This window comes from Selaginella moellendorffii, unplaced genomic scaffold, assembly GCF_000143415.4.
Source record: "Selaginella moellendorffii unplaced genomic scaffold, v1.0 SELMOscaffold_27, whole genome shotgun sequence".
In the NCBI taxonomy this organism is placed as follows: domain Eukaryota; kingdom Viridiplantae; phylum Streptophyta; class Lycopodiopsida; order Selaginellales; family Selaginellaceae; genus Selaginella; species Selaginella moellendorffii.
The window spans coordinates 1,921,397-1,941,821 of NW_003314288.1; the positions used below are offsets into that span (position 1 = coordinate 1,921,397).

At 47.4% G+C, this 20,425-nt stretch overlaps 3 protein-coding genes and 1 non-coding gene across 4 annotated transcripts; 3 read left to right on the plus strand and 1 right to left on the minus strand.

Moving 5' to 3' along the window:
* Nucleotides 1-9,041: 9,041 nt before the first annotated feature.
* LOC112348225 (probable sucrose-phosphate synthase 3) lies at nt 9,042-13,647 on the minus strand. Its single transcript, XM_024680373.1, has 12 exons — nt 13,392-13,647; nt 12,826-13,148; nt 12,599-12,662; nt 11,488-12,216; nt 11,299-11,430; nt 11,098-11,229; nt 10,871-11,047; nt 10,768-10,821; nt 10,642-10,704; nt 9,626-10,588; nt 9,423-9,550; nt 9,042-9,342 (listed from the first exon to the last, which is right to left on the minus strand). The coding sequence occupies exons 1-12, from the start codon at nt 13,602-13,604 to the stop codon at nt 9,126-9,128; spliced, it is 3,195 nt and encodes a 1,064-aa protein (XP_024536141.1). The 5' UTR covers nt 13,605-13,647; the 3' UTR covers nt 9,042-9,125.
* Nucleotides 13,648-14,673: 1,026 nt separating this feature from the next.
* On the plus strand, nt 14,674-14,746 carry TRNAF-GAA. The gene has a single exon. It is a non-coding gene; the product is annotated as a tRNA-Phe (tRNA).
* Nucleotides 14,747-14,833: 87 nt separating this feature from the next.
* LOC112348175 (pentatricopeptide repeat-containing protein At2g39620-like) lies at nt 14,834-19,270 on the plus strand. Its single transcript, XM_024680273.1, has 4 exons — nt 14,834-18,469; nt 18,532-18,721; nt 18,766-18,925; nt 18,989-19,270. The coding sequence occupies exon 1, from the start codon at nt 14,844-14,846 to the stop codon at nt 18,309-18,311; it is 3,468 nt and encodes a 1,155-aa protein (XP_024536041.1). The 5' UTR covers nt 14,834-14,843; the 3' UTR covers nt 18,312-18,469; nt 18,532-18,721; nt 18,766-18,925; nt 18,989-19,270.
* On the plus strand, nt 19,219-20,353 carry LOC112348214 (translation initiation factor IF-2-like). Its single transcript, XM_024680348.1, has 2 exons — nt 19,219-19,589; nt 19,832-20,353. The coding sequence occupies exons 1-2, from the start codon at nt 19,219-19,221 to the stop codon at nt 20,289-20,291; spliced, it is 831 nt and encodes a 276-aa protein (XP_024536116.1). The 3' UTR covers nt 20,292-20,353.
* Nucleotides 20,354-20,425: the final 72 nt, after the last annotated feature.

Below are 20,425 nucleotides of genomic sequence, written 5' to 3' on the forward strand. Positions count from 1 at the left end.
CGATAAACTAGTAGTATAGTATAGGAACCACGAAGATCATCATAATTTGGCAAACATAGGAATGACCATCCAACAAAATTCAATAGCTAGTATATCATCAAGGATACTCAATGATGAAACTTAACTACCGAAGATAGTAGACAGTAAGCCAACAACTTACTAGAGAGAACTCAAAGAATACAAAGTATCATTGATTAACAAGCACAATACTCGCGAATGTATCACCCAAAGGAAATAACATCCAAATCTATCAAAACTAACTCGAGCAACAATCAACAGAAGAGAATGAATGTGGTAAGACCAACAAACACTCATGCCTGCCAACTATCACAAAAGCCAATCGAAATAGATCCCAGCCAACAATACCAAGGAACTCAAGTTTGCCTAAGCAAGTGTTAGCAACATCCTACTGACGTCTCAAACCCAAGAAACCAATCCAAAGCAAACCATAAAGAACATGTGGTATTGCAAAAAGCCAAAAGCCATCAAAGAGAACAACTAACCATCATGAAAGATCATCGATCATCCTATCAAAAAGAGATATGTAGAATCATCGTCTAAGAAGGAATCTACCATCCCGAAGAATAGCAAATCATTCTAGATCAACGATAATCAAGCAAAACCTTTGACAATGAGAATCAATCATCCTAAATGATAGTCAATCATTACTAATGATTGCTAGATGCAAATACTAACTTCAACATCAACGCTAACAAGCCAAAATGCCTTCCCCAACAACTTCTAACAAATGGAATAATGAGCATAAAACTCAAAGAACCAAAAGCTTGAAGAAGTCTATAGCCAAGTATTGCCTAATAATGAGCACAAGTCTCATAGAAGCTAACTTCAATGCTAAAGAAGAAATCATGGTGCAACCCACAATAGTTTCCTCAACACATCCATAAGCCAAACTTCATAATGCCAAAGCTAATGAAGAGCATATTTGCATCAATCCAAAAGCTAAGTATAATGAAGCTATGCTCAACAAGTGATCATCAAACGATCCTCCATGAATCCATCTATAACAAGACATAACTCACTTCATAACAAGCCCAAAAAGAATCATTAATGATTGCTATATCCCGAACTCAAATCTAGCAAGGACTCAATATTCTAATATCGATCACTAACTCTTCTTCTCGTAGAGTTAGCATAGTCCACGACTAAATCACTTTTCAAGGAAAAGCTAAAGCTCAACCCTCTACTAAATAATCTCGTCTAGAACACAACTAACTCAACTTGCCACTCAGTTCGTTTGAACGTCAACACAGTTGCTAACTAGCAAATGCACGAATGCCACAACACAAAGCTATACCCAAATCATCAACACTATATTCATCAAGACTAATGAAACTCAATATCAATCCTTGGAAGGATATCTCATTTCACTCAGATCTCAATATCAACAATGTCAATGACAAAGCATCACTTCAATGCCATCAACACCAAAACAAAACTAGAAGAAAGCACGAGTGAATCACCACTCAAAACTCTCCAGCAACCAAGCTAACCAAAGTCAAAGATACTTTAGTCAGTATCCGAGACCAATCCTCCAACAAAACTCAGTTACAGATAACACTTCATCAAGGAGTGATTCACCACGTCCAAGACTCAATGAAATCTAACACTACGGACGAAATGTAACCAAATGATATCAACAGAGGTAGAGTCGGCATGCCAACATGAAAAACTCATGTAAGTCTAACGACACGATCCTCCGCAACACCATCTGGTAAAGCAAGCCCATCACTGCTAAATCATCATCGAGCAAAGCAAGTATCAACAGTCTTTTTGACAAAGTCTACAAGTAATCACTAATCGCAAAGCAACTAACAATCACCCTTTAACTTGCCTTCACAAGACCCGAACACTAACTCTTGTCATCAAGTTATATACTTGTCCAACATGAACGTGATACCTCAGGTACAAGATAAAAGTTCATAGACAAGCACAAATTAAATGACCACTCGAATCCAACTCAACCGCAATAAGCTCACTAATGCATTTAGTCAATAGCTCTGAGCATGCCTTGAAGAGGCTAGCTATGTGATCAACACTCAGTCGAAACTAAGGTGAAGACCATGAGATGGACTCATATCGGTACACAACCTCCTTATAGACAAAGCTATAGTATGGGTACCAACATCTCAACCTCAAACAACTAAGTTGGACATCACCATCCTCAGCCAAGGTGCAGGGCTACCAAGACTAAGTCAAGATCAATGAGAGCTCACTACTCTCATAGAGTCTTAGCGAAATGCAAGGTGCAACCTGCCACCGAGCATAATGTTACAAAAGAAAGGCACAAGAGTCACCCTTCTTAGAAAAGTGCAACGGCCACTTTTCTACATTAACTCTAGACTTTATCCAACTCAATTGCTTTAGCCCCAAAAGTCAGCATCCCTTTCGGGTTGCATCATACAAACTATATACTAAAGTCTAAGTTAACCAAAGTTAACTCGAACCCCTTCACTAGTTTGTACTGGCTTACGAAAAATGGAATGGTTTTCGGCAAAGTGATCAACAGATCAGCCATTGGGGAAGTCTAAGAAAATTTGTGGAAAATTTCCATCCTAGAGAAAGAATGACTCTTAGTCCAGGATTGCAAACTTTCAAGACTCAACCAACTTCCTCCTACAAACAACTTCACATAGGTTCACCTCAACACAGATTCTTATGATCCATAATATGCTTAAGCATCGAATATCTTTTTGCCCATATTTCCGATATCCAACTCCGACATCCGCAAAATGCAAAATGAACATCCAAGGCTTGATCACAAAGACCACATCTTCGGATATCCATATTGCACTAACACTCTTCTTCAATCACCTTCAAGATCCAATATGAAGCCAAAACACTAACAAAAAAAATGACATGGAAAAATCAAGGTCCAAGGAAAATTCCTCATCACTTGAAATAACAATGCCACTTCCACTAACACAAGTGCTAGTGACGTCAATGCCCCAACTCCACATCTTCTCCATCCAACAATCTACTCCAAGTGCTAACGGATCAACCGACAAGCTATAGCAAATGAATGCTATAACCCTTTTCCAACACCTTAGTGGGCAAACTTAAGAAAACAAGGTACCAACTTAAGCTTAGCATAATGGACCACTATAGAGAATCCAGTCAAAGCTACTACAATGCTACTTCGTGCAAGTAGACTAGCTTCTCCATCAACCACTTTGGGGTTGATCATCATTTACCCAAGCAACTTCGTAAATGCATTACTCTTTATCACATGGATATGATATAAGCATCACAATGACTTGATCATCAATTGAGTAACGCAATGAGCAATGCCTATGTCATTACTTCAAACGTTTATGTGAGTATCAAATGCCAACTCGATTCGACAAAATGTAACATAAATGCCACACTCCACCAATAGAGGTTTATGACACCCAACACCACTAACTTTTGTTCACAACACGGACAAGCTCATGCCACTCTCTTTCCAACCAAACTCAACACTAATCCAACACCAAGCTACTCAAGGAGCAATAGCAAGGTTCCCCGGAAAAGAATTGAGCATTGCAACCCAAGTCTTCCAATAGCGAGCCTAGACAAAATGGTTTAGTGTTTCACCACTATCCATCCCATAACTCACCATTGTAAGACCACCATCTCCAACATGCATCAAGATAGGGACTCTTGATTGCATGATGTGAACACAAGCAATGAATTAACATCTCATTGCAGATCATCTCTCCAAGAAGAGAAAATGATTTACGTATTTGATCCTTCGTCCTCGATGGCTCTCTTTTCGGTCTCATCTTTTGACCAAACCTCAAGCTTGCTTTCGCACTGCCTTCAGTTCAATCGAAGAAAAGTTTATGAGAAAGCACGGCCATGACTACTTGAACCGATAGACTAATCCCTGTAGTCTTAATTGTTCCACTTATAATCATGCCTAGGAAGGATCCACTAGTGTCGTGCTAAACAACTACGGACCAGCCTATTTGCCACTCATAACAAACCCAGGGAAAGTTTATTTGCACCCATGGTACATGGAACAACTCATGGAACCACCGATAGGCTAACATTAATCCTGCCAACTCAAAGTGTAACCTCGAGTTGCTAATGTGCCTCACTCACGAGCTCAAGCTTAAACTCGTGCTACCGGAACAACTCAAATCCATCCTATGAGCCCAAGCGCAAGCTCACATCATAAGGTACAATAAGGTAACAATATCCATACCCAAGGAACCAATGCGAAGTCTTTGCACCAAAACATGTACCGACTCGGATCATCGTTTTCATCTCTGCGTATACAACAAGACTAGTTGCCCAATCTCATTGAATAGTACTCACTGAGACTCATCCTCTGATACCAAATGTAGCGCACGTGGTTTTGACCCTTTATCCTATGGTGATTTACCATAGGATAACACCACGAAGCGGAACCTAAACCCTCTTTGTGCCACGTGACAGATGCCACGTGTCACATGCCACGTGTCCATGCCACGTGTCCACAGGAACCTGAGGTTCAGGGCCTTGGGCCACTAAACGAAGGAACGGTGCCAAACTCCCAAGCGTGACGCCAAGGAGTGATGGAACCAGACCACGGAGCAACTCCCGAGCATATAGCCCAAGGAGCGAAGGGACAGGGGCCCAGAGCGACTTGGAACAGTCCTAGAGCAACCAGCATCCCAATGCCAGGACCAGCACGCAAAACGGAGCCAAATGGAGTCTGGCGCTATTTCGGCATACCGGTGGCCTAACGTGAGAGTATGGGTACTCCACCAGCTAGCATGGAATGGAACTTGGGCTTAGACCCAAGCCAGACGCAGAACAAGGACAGGCACGCAAGCGGGAGCTAGACTATGCCTCAGGTTGGTCGGCCATGCCCGACCTACCCACTATCCCTACTATACATTCTAAGTTTGTAGCTTTTGAAAAGCAAAGCAATCATATCTACAAATAGTTGCATGCTTTTAAGAAAAAGAAGATGCCATGAATATACTTATATTAGGTAGGTTGTAATTCACATTATACACTAGTTATCTTATGGAGAGAATAATGCTAGCTTCTTGCAAAAATTTCAATTCTCTAATGTGAAGATATATAAGTTTTTGACAAATTACATATTAGTTGATATATTTTTGGAATTGAACAACTTGAACAAAATCTTTCAACCTGAAATTATGGATATTGCTAGCATTGTTGGGTATTTAGATGGTATTATGAAAAGTATAAGAAGAAACTTTCTACAAGTGACTCCTAGTATAAAATATTTAAATAATTTTGTAAAGGTTACTATAGATGGTTTGTAAAGCTTGAAGGGAGCATGTCTTGGATTATACTATTATTCTAAAGAGCAAAAGGGATATAATTTGAGCTTTTTCTTAGATTTAAGTAAGGTATAACCAAAATGGGCAAGGATATTTGTATTTTCAATGTTACAAAATTATTTAACCTTATAAATTACTCAAATGATATGGAAAAGTTAGATAATAACTCTTACAAATGACTAGATATTTTACTAGATTATTATGGTCTTTTATTTTGGATGGGAAAAATATAAAGGAAAGATTATAAAGTTTATAATTATTATGCAAAGTAATTTGCCAATAAAATTTTGAACTATTGACTTCACAAATTTGTAGAGATGATATTTCTATGATAGATACATGTCTTAATTTATAGAACTATGGAAAATTATCTTCTTGATACATGTGAGTACCGTTTGTGCTAAAACATGAATTTTTTTTTGTCAAAATTAATTGAAAACTACTTCAAGATCCTCTTTAAATATTGAAAGGTTAGATGATTTAATATTAATTCATTATAAAGAAAGAAGGATTTTTTGTGATTGAATTAGTTTTTTTTTATATAATTATCTATATATTTGGAAGTATAAGTAAATTTCTATCTTACACAATAACATCAGTAGGGCAAAAAAAATAAAAGAAAATAGGGAGTGCTCTTTTGTGAAAAATAAGAATGTTCTTAAGAGGAGAGAAAAATAAACCACCATTTTTTTCAATTGATTAAAAATCTTGTGATACATAAAATTATATGATATCATAAAGGTTTCATATTTAAATTTAAGGAACATTAGGGTTCAAATGGGGAAGCTTAAAGGTATTTACTTGATTAAGGAGCTTCACAAATCAGAATAATCATAAAAATGAAGATCACAAATTTGAATAATCAAGAAATCATAAATTAGAGTGGAAAGAGAAGATCACAAATAGGAATAATCAGAAAATCATGGAAGATCACAAAATTTGTTGTCTAAAACCAAGTTTGGCATTAGACTTTAGTAAACTAGTGATGTCACATTGCCTAAATGATGTGGCGTCAGGCTTTAAAAAAAAAGACACATGCAACACTATTCAAATGTTTGCTAGAAATTCTTTTTGTCTCCTGACATCCAGACAAAGACAAGCAAATTTTTTTGGTCTCCTGACATCCAGACAAAGAAAATCAAATGTTTTGTCAACTCACTGAAAAAGAAAATCATAGGCAACACTCAACACACAGGTGGGAAAACGTATTAGCCAAACAAAAACATCAAAGAGACGGAAATGCTTTGCCTAGACCAGATATTCCGAGGGACTCCACGTCTGGAACTGTGCCATTGTGGTGGGAGATATCCCCTGCAACGGCGGCATATTCATCTCCTCCCCTGCTCGATCTCGGGGCTGCGGGAACATCTCAAATTGCTCCCTGGGGTCATCGGGGAAGTTTAGATGCGCGCGAATTCCCTTGAATCCCACCGCCGCTCGATCGTATGCCCTTGCGGCTTCCTCGGCGTTGTCATACGTTCCAAGCCACACTCTCGCGCGGGCATGGGGGTTGCGTATCTCCGCCGCCCACCTCTCGCCCCTCTTTCTCACGCCGCGGTAGCGCCGCTCCCGATCCATTGCCTGTCGCGCTCGTGAGCTGCCATGGCTGTAATCGCTGAAGGATCGCCGGCGTTTGGGCGGCTCGCTCTCGACCGCCTCTGCGGAGGGAGGATCATTGAGCGGAAAGCATGGGAGAGGAAGTTTGAATTCACCTGTTGGCGCGTCGTCCAATCCAGGAAGCTCGTGAACAGGGGATGGCGCCGAGAATGACGAGCACTCGAATTCCTTGTCGAAGTACCACGGCTCGAACGATTCCAGGCCTTGCAGCTCCGGCAGCTGCTCTGCGGCCTCCTCCTTTCCCTCTCTCGTGACATCGCCATGATCCTGATAATGCTCGACGAGCTCGCGATGATCAATGTCATCGACTGCTGCGGCGGAATTCTCCATCTAAAGAGTGTCCGCCGCGCTTCTGTAAGAGGGGAATTGCCCAGTTCTTCCGGAACTTATGTCCGCCGCCCTTCTGTAAGAGGGGAATTGCCCAGGAACTTATATCCCCGGGGAAGAGGAAAGAGGTTTCGTGTGTAGCTTCTGGCACGTACGGAGCCACAGGGGTGGCTCTTGCGCCCAAATGCCTACAGCGAAAATTTTCCGCGGTATCACCCAAAAAGATGATTCCCATGATATACGGCGTCCGGTCCCAATGATTACTCGATCACGATCCTTATTTCCCGCGTCCTTATTTAAACGGGGGCCGCGTCTTCTATTGACTCATGCAACAAAAGTCATGCAACAAAAGGTTGATTAATCAAAATAATTAGTGGTGTTTTACGTTAATGTAAACATGATCACGTTAACCACTCCAATCCATCTATAAAGTCCTTGCTTGTGTAAAACTTAGCATCTTCTTTCCGAATCGTTTTGGTCCAGCTCGCGCGTTGCAACGAATAAGCTCCTGGACCGTAGTTTTGATACTCCCCAAAGAGGGCAGTGCTGTAAAAGAGAGAGATAAAAAGGAGGTAAACGGCCCGTGATGTTACTCGTGATAATTTACCTGTTGGATAGGCCGTAAACATCGTTCCAGTGAGTCCAACCAACGGGATCTACCACACTCTCCATGTAGCAATTGCTGAAAACCACAAATGCGTTGCTCCCCCAAGGTCGGCCCAGCGTCATCTTTCCAGTCTCTCCAATGTAGCAATTGTGGAACGAGTATCCAGAAGTGAAATCAGTGAGGGCAGATTTTCCTTGTGCCGTCAAGGATCCACTGGTTGTAGCATTGGAATTCGATATGAGATTACATTTCTGAGAACGAGAGAGTTTTTGTGAGCATTTCGTTTGAAAAGTTAAAAGACAGTTCTCCTTACCTCATAGAGTGACCTCCCAAAGCCAAAGATGAGATCTATGTTCCCCTCGATATATGTATTTTTGAAGTAATGCCTCCCACGGTCATCCAAGAGAGTGTCCTGGCTTGAGAGGATGAAACAATCAGAAATCTTTGCAAAATCGCCACTTAATTTCAAAGCTACGGCTTGCATATCATGAGCTCCTGGATTTGCAAATGGTACATCGTTCTATCAAAACAAAAGACATCCCAAAAATTTTTAAAAGATAAAATTATAAGAATTCTCACTTGAAATGTAATGTATTCAGCAACAAAATATTTAGAAAGTACTTCAAAAGTTGCACTTTTCTCAGTACCATTAGCTGAAGCATGATTTGCATTATGAACAATCACAGTATCAAATATATATCCAGATAAGCCATGTAGTGTGATATAATCTTTAAACACTGGTATGGTGATCTTCTCACTGCATTTTCAAAACTAAATTACAAAAAAAAAAGAAAAAAAAAAAGAGGTACATACTGATAAACACCAGGTTGAACTAAAATCACATATTGATTTGATGCATTATAAGGAATCCAATCAATTGCAGCTGTGATATTTGAAACAATAATACTACCCTTTGGAGCAACATCATTAACTACATCAAATTTGGGATCAACAGATATATAAACTGGATGGAGCAAGAATCAAACTCAACACAGCAACAATTGCTAGCTTAAACATCTTGATTTGTACTAATAAATATCAAATTATAATTTCTCCCATTTATTTAGTACACTAATAAACCATATACGGTTTACAATATTTTTAATGTCAAAGCAACTAGAAACACTTTTAGAGCAGCTACAAACATATAATATAGCAACAAATTTGCGTACACAGTTTTTCTTATCATAATCACTTTATTTCTGTTTTTTATTTTGATTTTTCTAGAGCACTGAACTTATGTTTCGTGCTCTCAGAACTCAAGTGCGCGCATTTTATCTATGTACAAAAAGAGCCATCGCCGCCAGCAGCTCTTCGGAATTGGATGCAGCATCAACACCCGATGGCAAATCCTCCTCTTGGCTTCTCTTGCTCCTCCACACTATTGTCTTGTGCGAGCCACGGGAGAGCATCTCCTGGTCTGAGTCGCCGCTCTTGCCGACGCACACAAACATATTGGGAATCTCCACACCCCATCGAATGTAAAGGTACCTGAAAAATCACACGAGAGGGAAGAAACTCCATGATCTTGATCCAAAGACAAGTTTGATCTCGTAATTAACATTCATTACCTTAGAGCTGACCATCGCGAAGCAAACAGCGGAAGCACATGAAGCCTCGTCCCATTCTGGCAGCTCACGATATGGCAGCGAAGGCCTCGCATCCTCAGCTTCTCGTGAAGCTCCTCGATCTTCATTCCCTGCAAGCCACGAGCAAAAAACCATCAGAAAAGAAAGACCAATGGTTCCAAGAAGAAAAGTTGGCAAGAACTTACGTGGTAACTATTGCGCGACGCCGTTTGATACGCCAGGCAGCGGGAGTTACTCCTCTTGGCCTCCTTGACGATGCCACTGGCGCGGCCATTCTGGAGCTCAAACAGCCTCGCCAGCGTCTTCTCCATCCCCTCGATGTTCCAACGAAACTCTACGTGCTTCTCGTAGTCAAGATCTTTGGATAGCAGTGGCAGCGACGATGGATCCCCCTTTTGCTCGTCTCTCTCGCTGCTGCTACCGCTCGCTACCGGATAGTAGAGCTCGGCCCCGCTGCTACAGACCAAAGCATCAAACTCGAGCACCGAGACTCCGACCGCCTTGAGCCCGAGCTGGACCTCGGACGCCGTGAGCGACGTGGATATCACTAGCCCGGTCTCGCTCTTGCCACCATAGCTCCTCCCCGCAATCACCACGTCCCGGACGAGCTCGTGGCTCCGGAGGTTGTCCACCGCGAGGACCAGGAGATTTTTCCTTCTTCTCAGCAAAGGCCACCTAGTAGTAGCAGCAGCAGCAGCAGTAGTAATCGTGCCAAGCTCGCTGCTCTTGGCTTCCTCCGGGACGTCGCTAGCGTTCTTCTTGTGAGACTGCGCGTACTTCTCCACGAATCTCTTGATGTCTTCCACGGTGATGCTGCTCTTGCCATTGGTGACGCTCCCGTAGCTCTGGAACCTCTCGCCATCGACGGAGAGGCGGAGGGAGATTTCCTGGGAGTCGTGGAGGGACGAGTCGAGCTCCACCTCGTTGGAGTAACTGTCCTCAGTGCTCCACTCCGGGTGCCTCGTCCGGCATGAGACTATCCGGGAGAGATAAGTTCGGCAGTGCTCCGGCCACGAGTAGACGTTGATGTTCTTGAGGCCGTTTCTCTGGCATTCCAGCCACAGGCCCCTGTCTGCTAGCAGCTTGAGGAGTGCCTCCGCGATGGCCTTGTCGTCGTGGGGATCAACCAAGAGACCATTGTGCAGTGCCTGGAAGAACGGATAGAAAACTTCGCTAGAGGAGTTAAAAATGTGAAGTTTACCTGTTGTATATCAACTGGGCCACCATTTGAAGTGGCCACCATTGGCAATCCATGAGCAGCTGCCTGTATAGATAAAGAAAAAGAAAACTAGAACTTACGAAACAAAAAGTGAGAAGAAACTGTTACCTCGATTAAAGTTAAGCCAAAAGGCTCGACCAAAGCTGGATTGATAAACACTCCCTGGACCACAATAGTATTATTTATGCTAGAACAGGAAGAGAGAGAGCACCTTCGTCTTTGCTGCAAGCTGATATATTGCGGGAACTTCATACTGTTTGTGATGTTTGGGATACGAGACTTGGCCATGAAGATCGTACTTGTCAATGAGCTTCAAAACAGTGGTCAAAACACTTGCATTGGCCGCAGACATGTCATCGATATCATCCCTGTTCCCCATGATCAGCGTCTGGAAAAACAAAGATACAATAGGATAAAAAAGTAGAAAGATAGTATTACCAAGTTCGCGAGATCTCTCAACAACATGCACTCTCCATAAGCTTTTAGGAGAGTGGTGATATTTTTCTTTGGATCCGGACGAGCGAGCGCCAGGATCATTGGCTTGTGAGGATTGTGCAGGAAGCGCATGATCTGTACAGTACAAAAAAAGTTGACGTGAAGTTCCTCCAACCGAAGAGAAAGAAAACTTAAATCCCTCACATCTCCCCAGATTGGAGGATCCATCTTTGGCGACGTTGGCAACGAGACAGTGTTGCCATGAATCTCATTCGCTATAGCAGCAGTCTCAGAATCAAGAACTACATTGCTAAAATCCATTCCTGGAGGAATAACCTGTAAGTTCAAGCTTAGTTCAAGAACAAAGAACGAAGAACACACGATAGAACTTACCACCATGCGAGGCATGAACCGGCCATGGCAATTCAGTCCCTTCTTCGCTCTGATCTTGAGAACTCTGTCCACCTTCACGTCATAGCCAAAGTAGTAATCCCCCCACTGCTCCACAACTTCCTGCTTGGTGCTCGTGATAACAAGCTCAGCCACGTCCAAACACGTCTCCTCGGCCTCGATGCGCCGGAAGATCTTGTAAGTCGAGTTCACGTCCTCCCTCGACTGCCTCCCCTGGACGAGGAGCTGCTCGAGCTTGTTTCGTCCCAACGAGTGTCCCGTCATGACCATCGGAACGTTTAGAGCCCCGGAGATCAAAGCAGCGGCGTAGCCAGCGTCGGCATAGTGTCCGTGAACTACCTGAGGCCAGACCAGCTCCCTGGACGCTGCCGGCGGAGTGGTACCATTGGTGTTACCATGGTAAAGATGGTGGTGAAGCTGGTCTGCGAGAACTTTGGCCATGTCTTTGATGTGAGCGAGCGCTCCATCGACGAACTCCTCGATGTGAGGCCAGAGGAGCTCCTTGCGGAGGTACTGCTCCCTCGGACCACAGGGAATCCGGACGATATACGCACCGCTGCTCTCGCCACCCGTGCAGCACAGCATCTCAGTCGGCTCACAGTAGCTCCAGTCCACCTCGTCCGTGGCGCATATCTGGCGTGTCAAGAGGTCCACGCGGTACACCCCCGGCATCGCAGCCAGCGATTTTGCGAGCTCCACTACGTACTTGACCTGCGAGAAACAAAGCGTGGCGAGCACGGTAGCGTGAGAAAGCCAAAGAACTTTTAAGGAGAAAGGAGTGGAAGAGCAAGCTCGGAAGGAAGCAAACGATCTCTCATTCATTCATGCTCGCCAAGAAACCAGGGACAGAGACAAAGGCGAGCTCATGCCAGACAAAGCTTGTATTACTTCTGTGCTTTGGCCACAGACACATTGAACGGCTCTTTGTTGTTTAGCGAGCAAGCAATCAAGGATTTGCAAAGCGATCAATCCAAGCGTGCAAAGGCAGTTTAAAGCTCTCACGGGGATCATCAAGGATCATCAAAGACGAAAGCAAACAAAGAAGAGCTGCAGGAAGAACGAAGAACAAAAGAACAAAGAAGTTTCTTGTTACCTGTCCACCGGTATCGGAGTCTCGTCCCAGCTCCATATTCTCGCCACGAACGAGGCCATGCAAGCTGCAATGGGAGAAAGTTTAGAGAACTTTTGCGCAATCCAAGAATGAAACGAAAACGAGAGGAGAGAACTTCGTGAATTTTTCTAAGGGCGATCGAAAAAGCACAAGAAACTTCACGAAGAACTAGGAGGAGGAAGAACAAAGATGGAGAACAAAAGATATACCTGATCAAGACGATGTACATGTTTCTTCCTCGCTCTTGATCGCTCCAGCTGTGGAGCACCGAGAGGTTTCTAAGCATGGATTTCTTCTTGGTTCCACTGCCGGACGAGGACGACGAGTTTGCCTCGGCAAGCTCGAGCTTCTCGCCGTCGGAGAGATCCTCGAGCAGCTCCTCCTCGGCATCGCGTTGCCCTCTTTCTCGCGCCGCTCGCCCCTGCGCCCGCTCGCTCTCGATCCTCTTCCACTTCCTCCGCTCGAACCAGATCCGCCAGCACAGATTCTCCAGCCGGACGCTCTGGATCTTATCATTCCTCCTGACCGTCGCCTAGCAATCAAGAACAACAAAGAACAAAAGAAAAAAAAAACAAGAAAAAAGCAAAGAAACAAACGATCAGCTCAGCAGCATGGAAAACCAATCGCCCAATTGCCGCAGAATCCGCGACCCAACTCGCTCGCGAATCGAATGATCGCGACCCCAGACGACGATCGCCAGGGATTCGGCGACCCAACACCGCGATCATCAAGAAACAAGAGCAAAACAAAAAAAGGAAGATCAAAGAAAGATCACCTTGGCCCAAGATTGATGGATGTCGCGCTCCTCGAATTTGCTCACGACCTCCTCCACGAAGTAGCGAGACACCCTCCACACCTGGCGCGTCTCCTCCGCCCCAACCCTGTTCTTGGGCGACGATCGAGACGATGGAGCGCAATTCCTGTGGACATCGCTGCCAATCTCTAGGAATGCATTGAGGTAGCCATCGATCCATTCGTTCCCTTCCATTGGAGGAGCTGGAGCGCGGCACCTCCACCCCTGATTTTCAAAGAAATGGGCTTCCCTCCTTATTCCCCAGGTGGAGGTTTTTTTCTCCTCCTCCCTTTCCCATTATAAAACCCCTGCCACCTCTAATTAATTTTAGGTTAACATGATGGGAATATTCGGGTTTTCTTAGCTCCAAAATTAAAAGAGAGAGAAGAGCTAATATATCAAAATGTAATGATGGAGATATTTTCAATAATGCAAGAACATCCGCGCATTCTTATAATTGTGGGTTCTTTTTTCTTTTCTTTTTTTTCCTCCTTTGGTCTCGATTCGATTGCAAAAGTGCATGGTCTCGTGAATTTTTGCAGTGTTGTGTGATTCTTTGGGAAATTATTTTTCCAAAGTAGAGAGATTCGGGCACCTCAATCACGCAAAAGCTCACGGGCTGATTCAGAAGATATCAATCTCTTTCTCTCTCTCTCTCTCTAGTGTGTTTGCGTCTGTGTGTCTCTTTGTGAGACACGTCCCTTGATCAAATGGTTGTCTGCTTGAATCAAACCTTGAGTTGGGCAGCCTCAAGACAAAAGATATATGTATATGGTGAAGAATGTGAAAGTTACACCAATATGAGTGTGTGTGTGTGTGTGAGAGAGAGATATGATCAGGACAATTATAGAGCCCACGTAAGGTTCTTTCTCTCGTTGTTGCAGTTCATTCCATTTAATTTCATATATAGTCCAAGCAGACCAACTCCCAAACGATCCAACCGTCCACACGGGCCTTTCTTGTGAATTGTGAAGAGATAACTACCAACTGCTTGCAATCCCTCACTGTCCACAAATTATGAGGAAAATTTCTATTTTCTTTTAGAATGTTTCTATTATTATTTGAAGAAAAAGGACGAGAAAATAAATGTGGTCATGCAGATGGGGAGGTGTTTCTTACTCTTGCGTTTCTGACTCGCCACAGCAGCAACAGCAGACCCACCTGTTGACAAAACAATACAAATGCGAAACCGAAAGGATTTTCTGTCGTTTGGGGGCTGGAAACGTATAATGGGGGTTGGTTTTTGGGCAAGAGAACGTGGAAGGCGGGGATAGCTCAGTTGGGAGAGCGTCAGACTGAAGATCTGAAGGTCGCGTGTTCGATCCACGCTCACCGCATTTCATTTTCTTTTTCATATGCGCATATTCTTTTTGGGGGTTTTAGCGAGATTTTAGGGTTTATGGGTGCGAGCGGGACGAGGACGAGGAGGGATCCATGCATGGCGCCGGGAGCCGCATTCGCCGCCTCCACAGTGGCGACGCCATCGTCTGCCGCCTGATCCAGGTCCGCCACGGCAAAGGTACCAAATGGCCGCTCGAGTACTCGCGCAAGAAGTGGTTCTTGGGGCCGCCCAAGCTCCCGCCCGAGATTGTCGAGTGGCACGAACAGGTGAAGCAGGCGGAGATGGATCGGATCGAAGCCACGCGCCCGGACGTCGTCCCGCCCCAGCCCCGGATCCGGGGCTCCTCCCACATTGCCGTGACGCTCCCCAGGGTCCACGCCCTCAAGAAAAAAAGAGGATTGGCAGCCAGGAGAGAGGAAGACGAAGAAATAGCGGAAGAACAAGAGAAGAAGATGGAAGACAAAGAAGAAGAGGATGGAGAGTGCGAAGAAGAGAGGAGGCGGAAGGATGAGAAGCTCATGGACGAGCTTGTGGACTACTACAGGGAGTGTGCCGAGTGCGGGATCGTCCCGGAGAAATCCATGGGAGTGAAGATGGCTTTCAAGGACTACGCCTATCTTTTCCTCCAGGCCGGGGAGGACCGCGATATAGTTCGAGGAAAATGGGGGCACGCTCACGCGCTCTCTCACGGCCATCGCTCCAACCGGTACCTCGGCAATTGCCTCATGATAATGTACAACCGGTGCGGCTACGTCCACGAGGCCCAGAAGATCTTCGACGACATCGTCTGGAAGAACGTCTTTACGTGGACTGTTTTGATGAAGGGGTACGCCGACTTTGGCGAGTTCGAGCGCTCGGTGGCGCTCTTCCGGGAGATGCTGGCTCGCGGCGAGCCTGCCAACGAGTATACTTTCAGCTGCGCGCTCACTTGCCTCGGTGCTCTGAGGATGCTGGAGCAGGGAAGGGTGGTGGACGGGATCGCGAGGGAGATGAGCTTCTCGTCCCGGATCACGGCCGGGAACGCGCTGATAAGTATGTATGGAAAGTGTGGATCCATTCCCGACGCTAAGAACGTTTTTGATTCCATGCAGGAGAGGAACGTCGTGACATGGAACGCTCTCATCGCGGCCTACGCGCAGAACGGTCTCTACAGGGAGATCGAGTGGCTTCTCCCGGCTATGGAGGTTGACGGCGTGAGGCCGAACAAGATCAGCTTCATGGGGATCTCGCTGGCCGTGCCGAGCTTTCGGGATGCTTTTGTGTCGGCCAGGCAGGTCCACAAGAGGATGTTTGATCTCGGGCTCGACCTGGTCGGCTACACGGCGCTGGTGAAGATGTACGGGAGGTGTGGTCAGGTCGAGGATGCGGAGGTAGTCTTTGAGGGGATACCGTGGAAGGACGTAGTGGCTTGGACAGCGATGGTGACGAGTTTTGCACAGAATGGGTTTAGTGACAGGGCCTTCAAGTGCTACCGAAGAATGCAGCTCGAGGGAAGGGTACCAAACAAGATAACTTTGCTCGGGATTGTGGATGCGTGCGACAGTGCTCACAGGTGCAGGGAAATCCGGTCACGCATGGAAGGAGCTCCGTTTGAGTCGGATACTTCGGTGAAGAATGCGCTGCTAAGCCGGTTTGGAAGGCTAGGCAGCATTGACGACGCTAGAGATGTCTTTAAGAGCATTGGCAAGAGGAACCTTGTGTCCTGGAACGCGATGATCTTCGCGCTGGTGCAGCACCAAAAGTTCGAAGAGGTTCTCGATGCTTACAGGCAATTGCAACTTGACGGGGAAAAGGCTGACAGGATTAGTTTCATCGGAGTTCTTGACGGCTGTGCGATGCTGGAGGACTTGGTCGAAGGAAAGAAAGCTCACAGGCATGTTTTGGAGAAGGGACTTTCGAAAGACAGGATGATTCGTAATGCGCTGGTCAACATGTATGGGAGGTGTTCCAGAGTGGAGAAAGCTCGGCAAGTGTTTGAGAAGATAGAAGAGAAAGACATCGTTTCCTGGAACGCACTTGCCTCGGCCGCAGCGAGACACCAGCTACATGACGAGGTTTTGGAGCTGCTCAGGGAAATGGATCTGGAAGGTGTCAAAGCGGACAGCATCACTTTCATTGCTGTGGTCGTGGCGTGTGGAAGTTTACGTGCTTTACGTGAAGGGACAGAAGTTCACGGGAGGATTTACGCTGCAGGACTCTTGAATGATTCGGAGAAGAGCCGCAAGCTCAAGACGGCTCTGGTGGACATGTATGGGAAGTGTGGAAATGTGGAGGCTGCAAAGGAGGTATTTTCCAGCATTCGGGGAAGGGACGACATTCCATGGACTGCTATGATGTCGGCTTCGGTTGGAAACACGGTAGAAACCTTGAGGTTACTCCAGGAAATGGATTTGGAAGGGGTCAAGCCGAGTAGCATCGCGTATGCGGTTCTTCTCGATGCATTCACAGGTCCGTTTGCTCTGGGCGATGGAGAAAGGATCCATGCACGGATCAGCGAGAGCTGGCTTCACAAGAACGCTCTTTTAAGCATCTCCCTTGTCAATATGTACGCAAGGTGTGGATGCTTGGAGCAGGCCAGAAAGGTGTTTGAGCAGCAGGGCGACGATCTTGACAGTGTGGTCTTGTGGAACAGCATGCTGGCAGCTTTTATCAGTCAGGGCCACGGCTACGATGCCCTCGAGCTCTCGCTGAGAATGGACTTAGAAGGTGTAAAGCCGAGCGAGACCACTTTCGTCGCCTTGCTCGAAGCCTGTAGCTTGGTCACGGACAGACAACGGGGTGACAAGCTCTATCGCCGGTTTAGACGCAGTGGTTTCGCTCCCAACGTCATCGTCGACACGGCTCTTGTCAACTTACACTCGATTTCCGGCGGTAGCCTGGAAGATATCCGGACCTTTTTCGACAAGATGAAAGTCAAGACACAAGTATCGTGGAGCTCCATGATCTCGGCCTATGCGCGAAGAGGCCTTTCCGACGAGGCGCTGGAGCTGCTTGGAAGCATGATCCAGCTCGGGCTGGACCCGGACGGAGTTACTTTCATCAGCTTGCTCTCCGGTTGCAGCTATGGAGGACTGGTGGGCGAAGCTTGCCAGTGTTTCTACTCGCTGGAGCACGACCATGGATTAAAACCGGGAGTGGAGCACCACCGGATAATAGTGGACGTTTTGGGACGAGCAGGCTGGCTCGATGAAGCCGAAAAGATGGCTGGAATGGCGAGCGACGAGAAAAATATCGAGGGTGGCACTGGTGCATGGACGAGCCTCTTAAGTTCGTGTAGAAACTTTGGAGACTCCGAGAGAGGCGCTCGAGCAGCGGCGGCGGCCTCGCAGCGGGAACCGGGCAGACCATCGTCTTATTTGATCCTCTCGAGTATCTACGCCGAAGAAGCCGCCGCTCGCGAGAGTGCTAGTTTCCTGGCTGGGAATGATCCGTCGAGCTGGGGTGCCGCGTGTGGGGAGATCACTCCAGTGGAGGACGATGAGGACGAGCTGATTAGCATCTCCAAGCTCGCTCGAATGGGTCCTCGGCGGCCAGGGAAGCCCGACGGTCTGGACGCTTGAGGAGGAAAAAGAAGCAAACTACTATTTCCCTCCAAAAAGGAGGAAAACTTTCTGCTAGGTTGGGGCCAAGGTGGGATTTTGGAGTCGCCCTCTTGGATTTTGGGAGTAGCTTGTGCGATCTTTGGCGGCTGGGATGAAGGTTTTGGCTTCCGAGCAAGGTGGGTCTGTTTCTTGCTTCCAGGGCTCGGCATTGTTGAGTTTACAAACGAGTTTTTCGCAGACTGGCAGATTGTGGACGACGATGGGTTTGTGTACAAGCGAGCGAGACGGGAGGAGGCGGCGGCCATAGAGAAAGTTACAGAAAATGAAGAAGAGGAAGAAGAAGAAGAAGAGGAAGACGAACTAGACGTTGTGAGTCCAGAGGAACTGCTGGCACAACGGCGAGAACTTCTACTCAAGAAGAAAGAAATGTAAGTTTTCTTTTTTCTCGCGTTTCATGAGATGTCTCGCACAGGTACGCTACAGAGCTCAGGCTCTGGGACGAACTCCTCTCGAGACAAGAAGAGATAAACGCCGCCACACTTCCTCCATCTCTTCCTTCGGCGGTGACGGACTCTCCGGCCATCATGCTCGGGGAGCCTCACTACGAACCATACGAAGAACTCTTGCAAGAGGTGTGTTGTGTGTAGATATTTCTTTTCTGGTAGCACTCCTAACGATTTCGCTTCGTCTCCAAGATCCAAGATCTAGAGTTTTTCATCCAAAAGTACACGAGCTTCTGCGAGAGAGCCGAGGACATGGTGATGCTGCTCAACGAGAAGATCAAAAACCACAGGTTGCAGCAGCTGCGCAGCCCTCGCCAGATCTTCCTGGAAACGACGACCAGCGCTGACTAAAACGCTCGCCGATCCGACGGGTGGCACCCGGCCTTGTGACGGACGGCTCACACTAAATATACCAATCGCATATGCCCCCGCCAATTCAAAAAAGCGAGGGCTTGAGGGGCGCGACTTTTAGCACTCCAAAACCCCTGTGGTGGGGGCCGAGAGGAGGAAGAAGCCATGGATTCACGGATCACTCCCACCGATCAGTTGCAAACAAATTGGGAGCTGAGGCTGTGACGCGATTAGGATCAAAGAGGAGAGGAATCGAGATCACGCACCAAGGAAAGAGCCCAGAAGAGCGAGCACACCAGTCTAATCAACCGGATCAAAGAGACAAGGAAGATCTAGCTCCATCCAGCAATGCCTCGCCGACGAGAACGCACGCCCGGCCCGGGCGCCTACAACCAAGACCACCGCCCCATCACGCCCTCCTCGCCGGCATTCACCATCGCCGGCAAGCGCACTGGCTCCCTCTACAACGACAGCCCCGGCCCGGGGACATACACACCCGGCCGACAATACGGCGCCCCGGCATTCACCATCCCCGGCCGCTACTCCGGCCCCTCCGACAACGAGAACCCCGGTCCCGGATCCTACGACACCGACTCCAACTTCCTCTACAAGCGCGAGCCGGCCTACACCATCTCCTCCCGCAACCTGGGCAGCCACCGCGACATGAGCCCCGGCCCCGGACAGTACAACGTCCCGCGCGGGGAACACGGCCCTGCCTTCAGCATTGCCGGCAAGCGCTCCCCGCGGGCGGGGGAACGGTCCCCCGGCCCGGGGGCATACACCGCCGGCGACACCCGCCCGCGCAGCCCGGCCTACACCATCGCGGGGAAGTCGTCGCGTGTCGGCGGGGAGCAGACACCCGGGCCGGGGGCATATACCCCCGGCCCGGTGTCCAGGGGACCGGCCTTCACCATGCCGTTCCGGCGGGACTGGAAGCCCGGTGACCAGGGCCCTGGGCCCGGGCAGTACGAGTTTGAGACCGGGATCAAGGCCACCACCAAGAGGATGCCGGCCTTCTCGATCGCTAGCAAGAGGGACTCGCGGATCTCGGAGCCGGGGCCGGGGCCCGGGACTTACACGCCGAGGACGAGGATCGCGCTGGACGCGCCGCCGGCCTACAGCATCGCCGGGAGGAGGGAGGTGAAGAACTTACACCCCACTCCCGGGCCTGGATCTTACAATGCCGACGAGAGGCTCCACAGCCCGGCCTTCACCATCGCCGGGAAGAGGCCCAAGGGGCTCGGGGACAGCAACCCCGGGCCGGGAGCTTACACGCCG